Source organism: Calonectris borealis, chromosome 15 (assembly GCF_964195595.1).
Source record: "Calonectris borealis chromosome 15, bCalBor7.hap1.2, whole genome shotgun sequence".
NCBI lineage: Eukaryota > Metazoa > Chordata > Aves > Procellariiformes > Procellariidae > Calonectris > Calonectris borealis.
The window spans coordinates 2183234-2197010 of NC_134326.1; the positions used below are offsets into that span (position 1 = coordinate 2183234).

Below are 13777 nucleotides of genomic sequence, written 5' to 3' on the forward strand. Positions count from 1 at the left end.
AAACCAAGACGCACCAGCAGCCACTAGCTTACACTCTAGTTTTGACAACGCAAGAGGTTTTTAACCAGGGCCACGCTTCAGCGAAAGGCCACACGCTGCTTTCCAAAGCAGTAAAGACACCAACACCTTGTGGCGTAAGAGTGCCAGGAGTTTCAGATGACCCAACAGGCAGTCCATATTCCTGCACACCGAGCTCTCCCCCTCCCCAGTAGCCGTCATCCCTGCGTTGTCTCTCAGCCAGCACACACGGCCACATGCTCCATTTCTTTTCCAGTGAAGCTCTGCTCCACTGCTTTTAGGGCTGCTTCGTCCCCACACAGCAGCGTCGCATCGCTAGAGCGGCAGTCTTCGTGCCTGCGGGAGATCTCTCGTATCCCGGCTTCACCTACAGCTCGCTGTAAGAGGGCTCCAGGAAACACTGCCAACATTTACATCCAGCGGTGCACACACGAGGACATTGAGAGATGAGACAAGTGGAACAGATTTAGACCAAAAGCAGTGGACATTTATTCCTCATTTGTGCAAGAGTGTAAAGATGCATTTGAAAACGGATGGGACAGACCCCTGTGGCTGGAGAGCTGGAGGCTACAGCCTCTCCTTCATAGTCGATGGCTTTGTTTACAATTCTACTAAGAGGAGATAAACTCGCAGACTCACCTATTTCACACCAACGATGCTGGCAAATACACTTGTATACAAAGAAAAGTTTCAAACTACATTTTTCACTAGATTCAAGTGAAGACTTTGTTCAAAAAAAGACACATACAAGTACAATTTAAAACTGTATGAACATTTGCAAATGTTTAGTGCAAAGTAATTATGTAAAAGCTACATTTTATGAAAGTTTGTGCTGATGTGTTTGGTAGGTTTTTTTTTCTTTTTTACCCTTTTACATCCATTATTTCAGTTACATAAGGTTTCACTTACCTACAGTACATATGCATTGTGTTAGGTCCCATGCAAGTGGGAATAATACCATTAGGCTTCGTCAAATGTCACTCAGATTCTCATTTAGTAAACTGCTTATTTGGTTTAACAGTCAAGTTCCTGGCACACTACACATCCTGATTTCATGTAAGTGCTTAAGCTTATGTTTGTCCTGTTCAGGTGCATAGCCTCATGTGATGCAAACCAAACTGCTTCATGACTTCCAAATGCAACCATTCGTGAATGCAAAAGTTTTAGAGAAATCCACCATTAGTTTTAGCCTGTAACAAACTGCTCTTAAAATTAAAAGCCTATTCACACAAAGTTATATGTAATGACTGTAGTAATCAGTTTATTACACAGATTAATCATTCTTGAACGTACAAGCTCCAGGGGAGCAGTTGGGTCTTTAAATATACACAAGTTTTCTGTCAAATGGATTTTTACCCTTACATCCAGAAAGACCTAAGCAGTTAAAAAACCTAAGAAAAACAAGAGCTATTAGCTATGTATTAACTGAGAAACCACATACAAACCAAAAAAAAGTATGAAGGAGGGGAGAGAGTTGAAACAAATCAACATCACTTGATGCACTAATAGCTCCAATCCATTTAAATGTTGACCGGTTAAACTTAGACCTTAAACACAGGATGTGGGTACAGTTTATCTCATTGGTCATAACATTTACCTAAGGTGTAGGTCCTTCAGAATAAAATGAATACAGAAACAGCTTCAAGTTCTTCACCTTGCTTTTCATAACTGTTATGAGTTTAAAAGGATTCCACTTAAAATCCTTCACGGATCGGCAACACTGTCCCTAGAAATACGAAATCCACCATAACTCTCCCATTCACATTTTATTACCCAATTTAAACCAGCAAGGAATGCTTTTAGGCTCACAAAGTTATGACTGAAGAACCAGCTTTTCACACACACACTTCTCTGCTAGGAGTCAATGTTGGTACGGGGAAATACAGTATTTCTATTTTGTTGTTCCAAGTATGTACAACACGCAGCACTGCTGTATCAGGTAAACATGTGCACAGGGGAAGATGAGGCGTGGGCTCATAGAAAGCAGTCAAATGGAAATCAAAAGGACTTTCTCTTTCAGAGTTCCCCTATCTTTATTTGTAGAGGTTATCCAATAATTTCTTTAATTACATCGCATACTTCTGAGTCCATTCCCGAGCTATTCTGTTGTACCTGTATGTATAAAAAGAGGATTTACTTAACATAACATCCGAACAGCGTTTCGACTCCAGCAGTCTAGTCTACACATGGCATGAACTTACATTCTCTCCAGTAGTATCATGAATTTGTAAAATTTAAGAGCAAACTGAAATATTAGGCAAACAGGGGAAACAAGAAAGCCCACAGTACTTCATGGAAAAGAAATAACTAGTCGTATTTACAACAGGAATATGAGATCTTTGCCACAAAACAGAACTAGCACAGGTCTGAGGGGCAACTGTTTTCAGGAAGTCTTTACCTGCGCCTCCCCCAGCCTCTCCCCTCTTTATAGCCAGAGCCACTGCTAGGGGAAGCTCAGGATACTTATGTAAAACAAAGCAGTCGTGATTAACAGTACTGACAAAAGCTTATTTCTGACAACAGAAGGCAAGCTGTTCTTGTTCTACAGCATTTGTAGAAAAAGCATAAGACACTTATAGCAAGAAGTTTCCTAGTTATGTACATCAGCTAGGTTCTTCTGCTGGAATTTAGTCTGTAGACAATGTTCTTTAGCTTAAAGAATCTGACAACCCACTCGTGAAGGCATTTGGTACTTCTGAAACTACTCAAGAAGCAAGTCCAGTTATGTTTAAGCACAAAATTTATTTCCCTATTTTTAGAAAAAACAGGAAAGTCCTGCATACATTAAGTGCAGTCAGTTACTGTTAGCTGCGTCTCGAAATGCATACTGCTACTCTTGCAGCTCTCATTAAAAACAGGATGCATGAACTTCTCTAACACTGCTTCTCAAGTACACAGTAGAGTAAGCAAGTTCGTTGATCATTTTCCCTTCCTATCTTGTTCTCATCAGATGACCACGTAGTTTCAGAAATTAACACTACTGATCAGATCGGGAAGTGAACAGTGAGATAGAAAACTGTTTACAACGGTTATTAAGCTGTTGCTTTTAAAGCGCTCATCAGGGCTAGAGTTCTCTCCATTCTTGCTGTTTACTTCACAGAAGCTTGCAGTCCTCCCACCCCACCTCTACACCACTTGTTCTTCCCTTGTGTTGTCAAATGAAGATGAAACAGGGTATTTTTGTAATTTCTTTGCTTGTATGATTCCATCACCAATAGCTAGCATGGAAATGTTCTCCCACTAGAGTAACTTGTTCTCCCTCTGCTGGTTACATAGAATTAAAGCAGGCAGTGAAGGCTCTTAAAAGCTGGTCACATCCAACTTAAGAGCTCCATAGGAAACAGATTTGCATTATTCACTTCACATTTTCATTAAATCAAGCAAATCTGTAATTAACAGCTACAACACTAATGAAAGACCATTGTGTGGAATGAAAATGCAATAATAAAACTACAGAAGTACAAGGCCTCTACATCCTTCACTTCTACTGGCATATATACCTTTTTCCTACAGCAGTGCAATGCTGTTAAGATAGCTGTACTACAGATCCCAAGAAAAAAAAAATCTCTAAAAAGACCATAGTTAAAGTGAAAAAGGCAAATCAAAAGTTCATGCTCTTTTCCAAGAAGCAGGTCCTTTCAGTTCCCCTTTACTATTTAAGTGTGGATTCTATTCTGTCAAGAACGTTACATAGTTTTTGGCTTCCATACTCACTTTTCTCTATCTGTTTTGTAGATCCGTGCAATCTCAGGCACTAAAGGATCATCTGGATTGGGATCACACAACAGAGAACAGATGGACAAAAGTACTAGGGAGAGAAAAAAGATACTGAATTAGACTTCAAGTGCAGCTGAAGACACCTGTAGAATTCAGCCCGCCCACTTTCTTCCCCCCTAGCCATTAGTATTAGCATCATTTTTTAAAAATGCCAAGGAGCAGTAATCCCACATACTTCAGCCAGTTATTTTGAACAAAAATCCTTACCATTTAACTAGACAACTTTGCATGACCACAAGTTTTTAAATATCACCACCACAACTGGGAACCTCCTGGAACAGGTGTGTCCGATAACAGCCTTAAATCACAAGGCAGAAGCATTCTATCTGAAACCATACCTGAAAGCATCCCTGCTTTTGCACTTGAAATTCAGCTTTTCCCTAAACCAGACAACCTCATTGTTAATGACTTGCAGAAGCACTAATCAAAAGTCAGACAGCAGACAGATCCAACTGAGATGTGAGAAGCATGAGCCGCTCACAGATACTTAAGAACTGTTTAAAAAAAATGCTAGTCTTGCAGAGAATTAAGAGGCTTTATCCAATTATTTTCTGAGCATAAGGCAGGCTGAGATGGATTAATTGTAGAATAGTATTCAAAATGAATCAAGAGAGCATAGCTTACTGCACTCATACCGATGACAAAGCCCTGAATTTTAAAGTTTCCATACAAATAAATACTGTATATATCCCAGAAGCCACATCCCGCTCATATGATGCCGCTCAGTGCGGCATCAACCTTCATCCATGTAAGGAGCCAGGAGACTGCCTGAAAAGCTACAAATAGCACGTGCACATTTCCACGTTCACACCAAAGTAGAAGGAGATGAGAAGGCACTAAGTTGTAAGCAAAGCATATCGGGACAACACTACATGAGGCATGTCAGGGACGTCTTGCCCCCCTAAGAAATGCCAAACATTCCTTTGCATTGCTTTCTCTCAGCCTGTTTTAATCAAACACTGCCACTCCATATGTCCCTTCACCAATAGCAGCAAGAGCAGAGCTGTCACACTGCATCCTCCAAGCAAGTTGGAGATGACAGCAGTTAGAAGTTTGAAGGCACCAAACACAAATCTGTTCAAACGTCCATCGGTTGTTTCTGTGCCGTGGAGCAGGAGGCAGAGCTACCATGCTGAAAGACATCAGCTGAAAAATGAAAGAGAACAGCATGCGTTCCACTACTCTGTTTGGGGGGTGGGGGGAACGTGGTCTTCTTTTTTTTTTTAAGATAGTCTAAAACAGAGATCACAAAACAAAGAACACCTAGACACAGCCAGAGAAAAAGGGGAGAATAGGTCTACTATACATAGAATCATTTAGGTTGGAAAAGACCCTTAAGATCATCAAGTCCAACCATAAACCTAACACTGCCAAGTCCACCACTAAACCATGTCCTGAAATGCCACATTTACACAACTTTTACATACCTCCAGGGATGGTGACTCCACCACTTCCCTGGGCAGCCTGTTCCAAAGCTTGACAACCCTTTCAGTGCAGACGTTTTTCCTAATGTCCAATCTAAACCTCCCTTGGCGCAACTTGAGGCCATTTCCTCCCATCCTATCGCCTGTTACTTGGGAGAAGAGACCAACACCCACCTCGCTACAACCTCCTTTCAGGTAGTTGTAGAGCGCGATGAGGTCTCCCCTCAGCCTCCTCTTCTCCAGGCTGAACACCCCCAGTTCCCTCAGCCGCTCCCCATCAGACTTGTGCTCCAGGCCCTTCACCAGCTTTGTTGCCCTCCTCTGGACACGCTCCAGCACCTCCATGTCCTTCTTGTCGTGAGGGGCCCAAAACTGAACACAGGATTCGAGGTGCGGCCTCACCCGTGCCGAGTATAGGGGCACGGTCACCTCCCTGCTCCTGCTGGCCACACTAGTTCTGATACAGGCCAGGATGCCGTTGGCCTTCCTGGCCAATATTCATGTAAACTGGAGAAGATTTTTGCAAAGCGGGACAAAAGTGAAAGCTTCACTAGGTCTTAACTGAGCTACTTGCTGAGTTATGAGAACACCAAGGACCCAGAAACCCAGTTAGTTCAGTTTTCCTACATAGTTCTGTAGACCCTTCACTAATGAATTATCAATTTCAAAAATTAAAAGCTTCTAGAACAGGTTTAGTAATAAACTGCTCCTGATTTAAGTGAACATATTTTTTGTTCTAGAACAAAAAACAACCTCCTCCTCCTTTTCCTTTCTACTGTACACTTGTGAAAGACTTAAGAGCTTCATTATTCTCTACCATCCACTGACACTCGGACCATTTATTCAACTACCTCTCAGAATACAGCTTCAGAGTGTGAAGACTTTAGTTCTGTGCTGGAGGCACGTAGAAGCCACTAGTCCTGAACTGCTGCCCCTTAGCAAGAGGCACAGCATTGTTAGCACCTGTAGTGCTTTCCACCAGCTTCAGCACTGGTTTTTTTTCCTCACATACACCGAGTAAAACTCACATTAGTGTTCAGTAATGGGAATCTCTCTGCCGCCTTACAGGCAGCTGCTGCCAGTGAGTTTAGCTTCAACACAGTCACTTCTCCAGCTATTTTCCTGTAGCTCATTTCTTTGTATTTGTCAGACTCCACTGCTCTGGTCACTGAAGCTTCTTCAGCTGGTAGGATGAGTAAGACAGCTAACATCTGTCCCCTCCCTTTAACAGAAGCCACAGGAAATCCAATCAAAGTTTTCTGGTCAGCTGTTATAACTACTCCCTCAAGTTTTATCTTACCACAGTCCTTTAATAACCAAGGACTTTTTTGAACAGGATGGCTCACCCTTCGTCAGCAGAACCAAGCTGCAAGTCTGTCCAGTCCTCTCCGACTACCTTCCCCAACCACCGTAATGCCCCTTTCCCCAACACCCAACTGGGTGGGAGTTCCTCCTCGCGCACCTCGCGTCAGCCTTGCAAAACCCCCACCACCATCTGCTCCAAGCACCAGACCAGACAAAGGTGGTGCTCAGCTGTTGGTCGCACGGGCACCAGGACAACCCGGGTGTTGCTTTGTGTCCTCCAGACCAACAGCAGTCCGACAGGCTGACGCTGCCCACCAGCCAGTTTTGTCTAGCAAGATGCAAGTCTGCCTTGAACAGCACCTCCTTCGCTGAAAGGAAAGGGAGAGTTAACCCCTGTCCCAGTCCAGGAGTTTTAGTTCTTGGTTTACAGGCTAAAAAAATCCCATGTCACTAATACTCTTTACTAAAACGGGTTATGGTTTGTTAGAACTCAATCAGTAGCTAAATGCTTCCCGTGATGAATTCTGCCATAGTCACTTCAAAAAATATGTCTCGATTTTGTTCCTCAGCAGTTCACTTGTTTTATAAGAAGTATCATTGAATAAAAATGGACACAATTATTTGGCTTCAAGCTGCACTGCTACATTCAGCTGCTTTGTTTTATTTTTGTAAGTCTTCATTAATCAAAACTATTCTCCATTATGCTTGCTCTTGCTGGTAACTTCACATCTTTCCCTTTTTATCTGCATAGCCTCAGCAAGAAATACATTTTTAACTGAGAGTTATCTAAACTGGTTCAATTTTAATAGCCTGCTGAACACAGCTATTTGTCCAAAATAAATTCAGGAAGTTTCTCTCTTGACATTTTCCACCAGAACACTGCACGTACCCGCATGTTTTAGACCAACCAGTGTGAGCAGCCTCCAGACCACTACAAAAAAAACCCGGGGAAAAGGTACCTTCTCATAAAGTTTAAGGAGCCAAGTACAAGAGAAAAGAGGAAGTGATCCTTAAAAACATTAGTTATGTATAGGAGTTCTTTGATGCATCAGAGTAACTAATTAGACCAACACTGTGGGAGAGAGAATCACCAGACCACCTTCTTCGGCAATCAAGTATTATTGCAATTAATTTCATAGCAAAGCCTTGACATTTACTAGTCAAATGACTACAAGATTAGTAGGAGACAATGAAAAGATAGTTCATAAAAATCAAGTTTTTACAAAGATTCTGTAACCACAGAATCAGGTTGAATAAGTACACGAGACAGGTAAGTGACCTGTGTTTTACACCTCGTCCTGCTCATCCTGCATGACCACAGGCGAAGCTGCTCCAGTGGTATCAGTTTGACAGCATCCCTTCTCAAGTCTTTCGCCAAGAGATACAGCAGTAGAAGTGTGCACGCTTCAGAATTTAAGTTTGGATTTTTGTCAGTAATAGCAGAATAGGTAAGTTTTACTTCCTATTGATTCAAAGGGTTCAAGTACAGAGTTATTTCTCACCCTTTCACTCTTAATTGTCAAAGCAATCCAGTCTGCAGCAAAACATTAAGCAACTTAAAACATTGTCAGTTTAAAGCTCCCTTTCATTCAAAAATTGGTTTGCTTCAGCTTTGTTGTATTTCACCAACCACGCAGCCTATTTAGCTCCAATACTTCAACTGTGATCCCCATCTACCGCAGACGACGAAAACAACTTATCCTTCAGTGGGCTTCCTACTGCTATGGACTAGCGTGGACCAAGTACTTCAGAACAACCAAGGAACTGGGAGAACCAAATTAATCAAGCAGAAAGACTGCTAGTGTTTCTAAAAACATAACGGGCTTAGGTTCCCCATAGACCAGTCACACAAATCGCTCTCATCAAGCAGAATGATCACTTAACACTTAAGAATGCTCCAGCAACATGCTCTCTGAGGGACAATGAGGTCTACTAGTGTAACGCAGCACAACTCTGACCCCAGTTTCCACTGGAAGACTTCCCTTTACAGAGTGCATAACGCTCCAAAATGAAGAGACAGCCTTCCTCAAGGCAGCTCCTCTGTGAGGAGAATCATGCCATTTGCAGTTTGTCAACAAGTTTAGCTACAGTTTATTGCTGCAAGATCAACCTCATCTTCTCAGGCCTCTATGCTGTGCTCCTGTCACTAGGAGTAGTCTGCCATTTCTGATGAGCAACTTCATCTTCCTGGTCCTGCCACACCTGACTGAATGTGTGGGTAGATGCAAATTCAATATGTAAACTCCATGGCTGAGTTTCTTCTGCTGTGAAGCAGTTCAGTCATTCATCAGGACAATTCATGAAGTCAGCTCTCCACAAATCCTTCCAGCACTAGCCAAATGAGCAGTAGGGAAAACAATTTAAACCACCATCTGGCTACCGGAACATCTATTGGCCCATACAAATCTCAGAGGCATGTCAAAGCTCCTGGAACTCAGCAGATGAAGAGACTCTTAAAAGCCTCAAGCCCTCAGCTCCAGGTGGAGGGAATAAGCTCCACAGCCAGAAGACAGACATCTTCCCTAGAGTGGCAACAGGGGAAGGAAGTCAAAGGTGCTAGCAATTTATACATGGCAATTAGCTTCTCTTGATGTCAGGGATGACTTTATAACCAAGTGCATCACGCAGCTATGACACACCCTTGTATGTCCAGAGCATGTAGCCGCAGCTGAAAGCGGTCTTTAGGAGCCAGAGCAGCTCTGTACGAGCCAGTGTTTAACACACCTTTGCACACATTGTGTTGATGTTCAAGTCAATTGGGCTAAGCTGACTTCTACAGAAGCTCAACAGTCCAGGTCATCACTAAAAAAACCTCTATTTAAGCCTTGTTAGAGCATGATCTAAGACCCAAAAGCTACACCTTCTGGTTTCTTTAGATATTGGCACTAGAAAGGCAAGTATTAGTTCTGCCCTATCACCCCGTACTGAGATAGCAATCCCAGTTAATCAAGTGTAGATGCTTTTGATACAGAAGCCTGAGACATGACCCATAAGGCACAGACTTCCAAAAGATTGCCTAAAGGAGCTGATGATTATCTTCACTTTCTTAACGCAGAAGTCATCTTCCAAATTCAAAACTCAAATCATTCACTTCATTTGCAAAGCCTAAAGGGTCTAATATCCATCGCTTCCAGCTGTCCCCTCAATATAGGGTACTAGCCACTACAGATACTGCTATTTAAGTCTAGCTGGAATTGCAAGCAAAACTTGCTTCAGTAAAGCACTCATCTATGGGACACTTCAGGATAAGGAGAAGCGACTGAGGAGCAATGGAATCTCCAGTTGAATCACAGCAGGAAGATAAAAAGCAAGCATCAATGCTTCCAAGGTAACAAGCTAGCCAGAAGAAACACCTTAACGGGTTGTGTTCCGATTCAACAGCTGTTTGGTGCAGTTACTGCTCTCTGAAGAGAGCCAATCTAGAATTCATCTAGGAGTAAACGCTCTTCTTGGGCACCAAGCAGCTTAGGTCAAAACCAGATCACGAGCGAAAGCCTTAGCTCTCTCCTTGTAGGCCCCTGCGATCTTAACTTTTATCTTAAAGGCAAAGAGCACATCACTCTACATCAGCAGAATGAGGGGAATAGATAAGCTGCCTTTAAAAAAAGTTATTCATGGAGGCTCGACTCCTGCATGGGGCAAAAGGCCTCAGCAGACCCCAAGCCAGTCTTCTCCCACCAAAGGGAGGTCCATCTCTAAGCAAGCATAAAGACTGCACCAACAAAATTTTTGTTGAAGTACCAAGGTGGTGATGAGACAGCTACTTTGCATGCCATATTGTCAGGACAGCAGGATGATACTTACTCAGCTGCCTGTCCTATCTGAAGTTGCACAGTAGTCTCAAGATCACCATATAATCAAAAAGCTCGCGCGCTGACATGGAGCAGTCGGACAAAACAGGTTCGCATCCATTCTTGCACACCATGCCAGTATCGCGAGTTCACAGCGATGGAAGCAGCCCATCCTGCCTGCTCTGCCCCAGGTGAATGACAAATACCGTGCCAGTAAGTGCTTTCTACGGAAAGCAATTTGTAATCCTCCTGGAGACTGGGCCACAGGCTCCGACAGACAGTGCCACGCTTTTTGGTCCAGCTCATCCAGCTGAGTTTCCGAATATGAAAGAAAAAGGTTGTCAGCTCAGGTTTAATTCAGCCTGGTACTCTGGGGATTATGAAACATCTCTGCTAGCATAAATTTGAGCTTTGCACACGTACTGCTGCTGAGGAATTCTTAATTCCATTTCAGAGGCTTTATCCAGTTTGGGCTCCTCCTTTGCTAATCATCAGCCTGACAGCCAAAAGCCTCCACATCAAGGTCCACTACTGCTTAGATCACTACTCCTCCAAAATAGGAAGAAAGCTGACTCCTGGAAGGAGTATTCGCCTATACAATCACTATAAGGCCCCAGACCCTTGAAACTTTTGAGGCATACAGTTGTCAAAGTTTCATTAGCGCTGACAAACGTTAAGCTTGTAACATTAAAACACAACTGAAAACACTGATGTCCAACAAGTTCAAGTGCTAACTACCAAGTGACTGGCTTCTGACTGTGAACGGGCAAGATGCATCTGAGTAAATTAAAGCAACTCCGCACTCTGCTTCAGTTAAATCCTATTTCTTAACCATAGTCCCATTTCAAACTCTTCCAGCAATCTTACCTAGTCTCACAGGAAGTGTACCTTTAAATCTGAGCAGTTTAAACTTCTTGCTTCAAAGCAACTTGAATTCCTGCTAAGTCAGTTCAACAATTTCTGGTGACAAGAGAAGAAAAGTTAAGTTTTGCCCAGTGTATCACAGACTGGTTGAGGCTGGAAGGGATCTCTGGAGACCATCTTGTTCCAACCCCCCTGCTCAAGCAGGGCTACCTAGAGCAGGTTGCCCATGACCATGTCCAGATGGCTTTTGAATACCTCCAATGTGAGAGACACTACAAGCTCCCAAGGCAACCTGTGCAGTGTTTGATCACCTTCACAGTACAAAAATGTGTTTCCTGGTGTTCAGAGGGACCCTCCTGTGTTTCAGTTTGTGCCCGCTGCCTCTTGTCCTGTCACTGGGCACCACTGAGAAGAGCCTGGCTCTGCCACCTCTGCACCCTCCCTTCAAGTATTCATGTACATTGATAAGATCCCCCCGAGCCTCCTCTTCTCCAGGCTAAAGTCCCAGCTATCTCAGCCTGTCCTCATAGTGGGAGGTGCTCCAGTCCCTTCATTGTGTTCATGACCCTTCACTGGACTCTCTCCAGCACGTCCACGTCTCTCTTGTTCTGGAGAGCCCAGCACTGGACACAGTGCTCCAACTGTGGCTTCACCAGTGCTGAGCAGAGGGCAAGGATCATCTCCCTCGACCTGCTGGCAACGCTGCTCCTAGTGCAGCCTTCTTTGCAGCAAGGGCAACATCTGGGAAGTTACTTAAGTAGCTACATTAAAGTTGCACTCTTAAGTGCTAGACTGGAAGTTTCCCATACAACCCTAACTCAGCACGTATGTGACAAAGTCATGCCCCCGCCCCCCAGCCATTTGGGTAAGCACTACAACAGGCAAATCAAAACCCAAGAGGATGCTCAGAAACCAACTTCCTGATTTTGGAAACTGCACTGTGAAGATCAAGTTCATTTCGGTTGCTGGGTACTTGGGAACTCCCACCCAGTAAGTCTTAGTAAAGCAATTACTGAACACCTCCAGGAGCAGCACTGAAGAAAATTCACACTGCGCTGGGCGTGGAGGAGTTTGAACAGCGTGAGCTAAACTCCTGAATGAATGAGACTGAAGTCACTCACTGCCATTCGCCAGGCAGGGTCTTCCGATGCACTTAATATAAGCTCCATGGTTCATTAGTTATAAAACACCGTGGGGAGAAGTGGGACAGGACAGAGCAAGTCAGCCTGACCTTTACTGAAGCAGTACTTCAGTTTAGTATTAATTCTCACACATCCACTTGCCAAATTCAAGAGAAAGCAGGATGTTCCCAAAAATGGCTGAGAACAGTTCTAATCATGTTAAAACACTTTATTCTCCTGTTTAAGGCAACAGGGATTCTTATTTATGCAGACTTTGAGATAACATTTTTAATACAAGCCTACGCATTCTGCTTAAGCTTTGGAGTTTAAATTAGCCACCAAGGTATGTTTAAGACTATTTTGAGATGATTTATTCGACAATACGTATTCTTTAAGGAACACTTACTTCAGAATTACTAATACAAGCAAGTTAGCTATTCTACTGAGACACTCAGCATTGTTCTCTCAATTCTTCAGAACCCATTTTAACAAGTCTAGGAGGGACAGAACAAAAGCCCAAGATGCTATCGTAGCCAAGATCACTTTATCAAGTTGGTTACAGAGGGAGAGAAACTTCCTTATTTATTTAGAGGTCTCAAATAAAACTGCTCCAATGGCCCCCACACTCAGGCCTTCACCACCTTACCCAGCAAAGAGGGCAGGGGCAGGGTCCCAAGCCAGATACTCCAAGGGCCACCTGGAGCAGCCTACCATCCTCCGGAGCGCGAGGAGCCAAGACCCCTACCTTTACCACTTAACTGGGACGATTAAGTAGCACTGACATGATTTTTCAGTCTTTCCACCAAAAAAGTGGCACTATAGATTAAAAGGAAGTCACTGCATACCCCTTCACCTTTCCCCTTGCAGGTTAGGATAAAGAACATATTCACGTACTCCACATGAATTGCAACATAACATCTAGCCCATGTGAGCTGCTGACAATGTGGCCTACCAGATGCCTCAGGAGAAGGAAGCTGTCCATGATAAGCTGTTTCCTAGAAGAACTGTTTCTAGTCTTCCCCGATTTCTCTATCAGTAAAGAAAGTACACTTCTTTTTATAGCTGCATTCTAGTTAACTGCTTACAGATTTTAAATTCAAACAGCTTGCTCCCAAGAGCATCCCCTTTTAAAGGGTGGCTCAATTTAGGAAATACTCTAAGAAATCTACACTACGAATACTAAATTGCTGCTTTGGAAGGGATGTAAGCTTCATGCTGAATAACTTAAGTCTTGTTATTCACTTGATTACCCAACAGCTTTTCCTACTAGCAACACACTTATTCTTTGATAAGGCTAATCAAACAGTTACTAGAGAGCTGAAATAGCCCCAAAGTCTACAAAGACAGTTCTAAACTGACTGAAAACAAGATTTCCACCCTAAACCACTGAAGTTGTCTTTGTGGAACTTATTTATACTTGTTCAAGACAGGAATGCTTCTTTTAAGTATCAGCTCTTGCCTCTTATTAAGTTGAGGT

General features: G+C 43.2%; 1 protein-coding gene across 7 annotated transcripts in view; it reads right to left on the bottom strand.

Moving 5' to 3' along the window:
• Positions 1–483: 483 nt before the first annotated feature.
• UBE2D2 (ubiquitin conjugating enzyme E2 D2) overlaps positions 484–13777 on the bottom strand; it is a 30313-nt gene continuing 17019 nt past the window's right edge. For all 7 annotated transcript variants that reach the window (XM_075163976.1, XM_075163970.1, XM_075163971.1 and 4 more), the window contains 2 exons: positions 3733–3826; positions 484–2130 (listed from right to left, as the gene is read on the bottom strand). In XM_075163976.1, coding sequence (XP_075020077.1) covers positions 2085–2130; positions 3733–3826 — 140 coding nt within the window. In that variant the 3' untranslated portion in view covers positions 484–2084. The remainder of the gene's footprint in view (positions 2131–3732; positions 3827–13777) is intronic.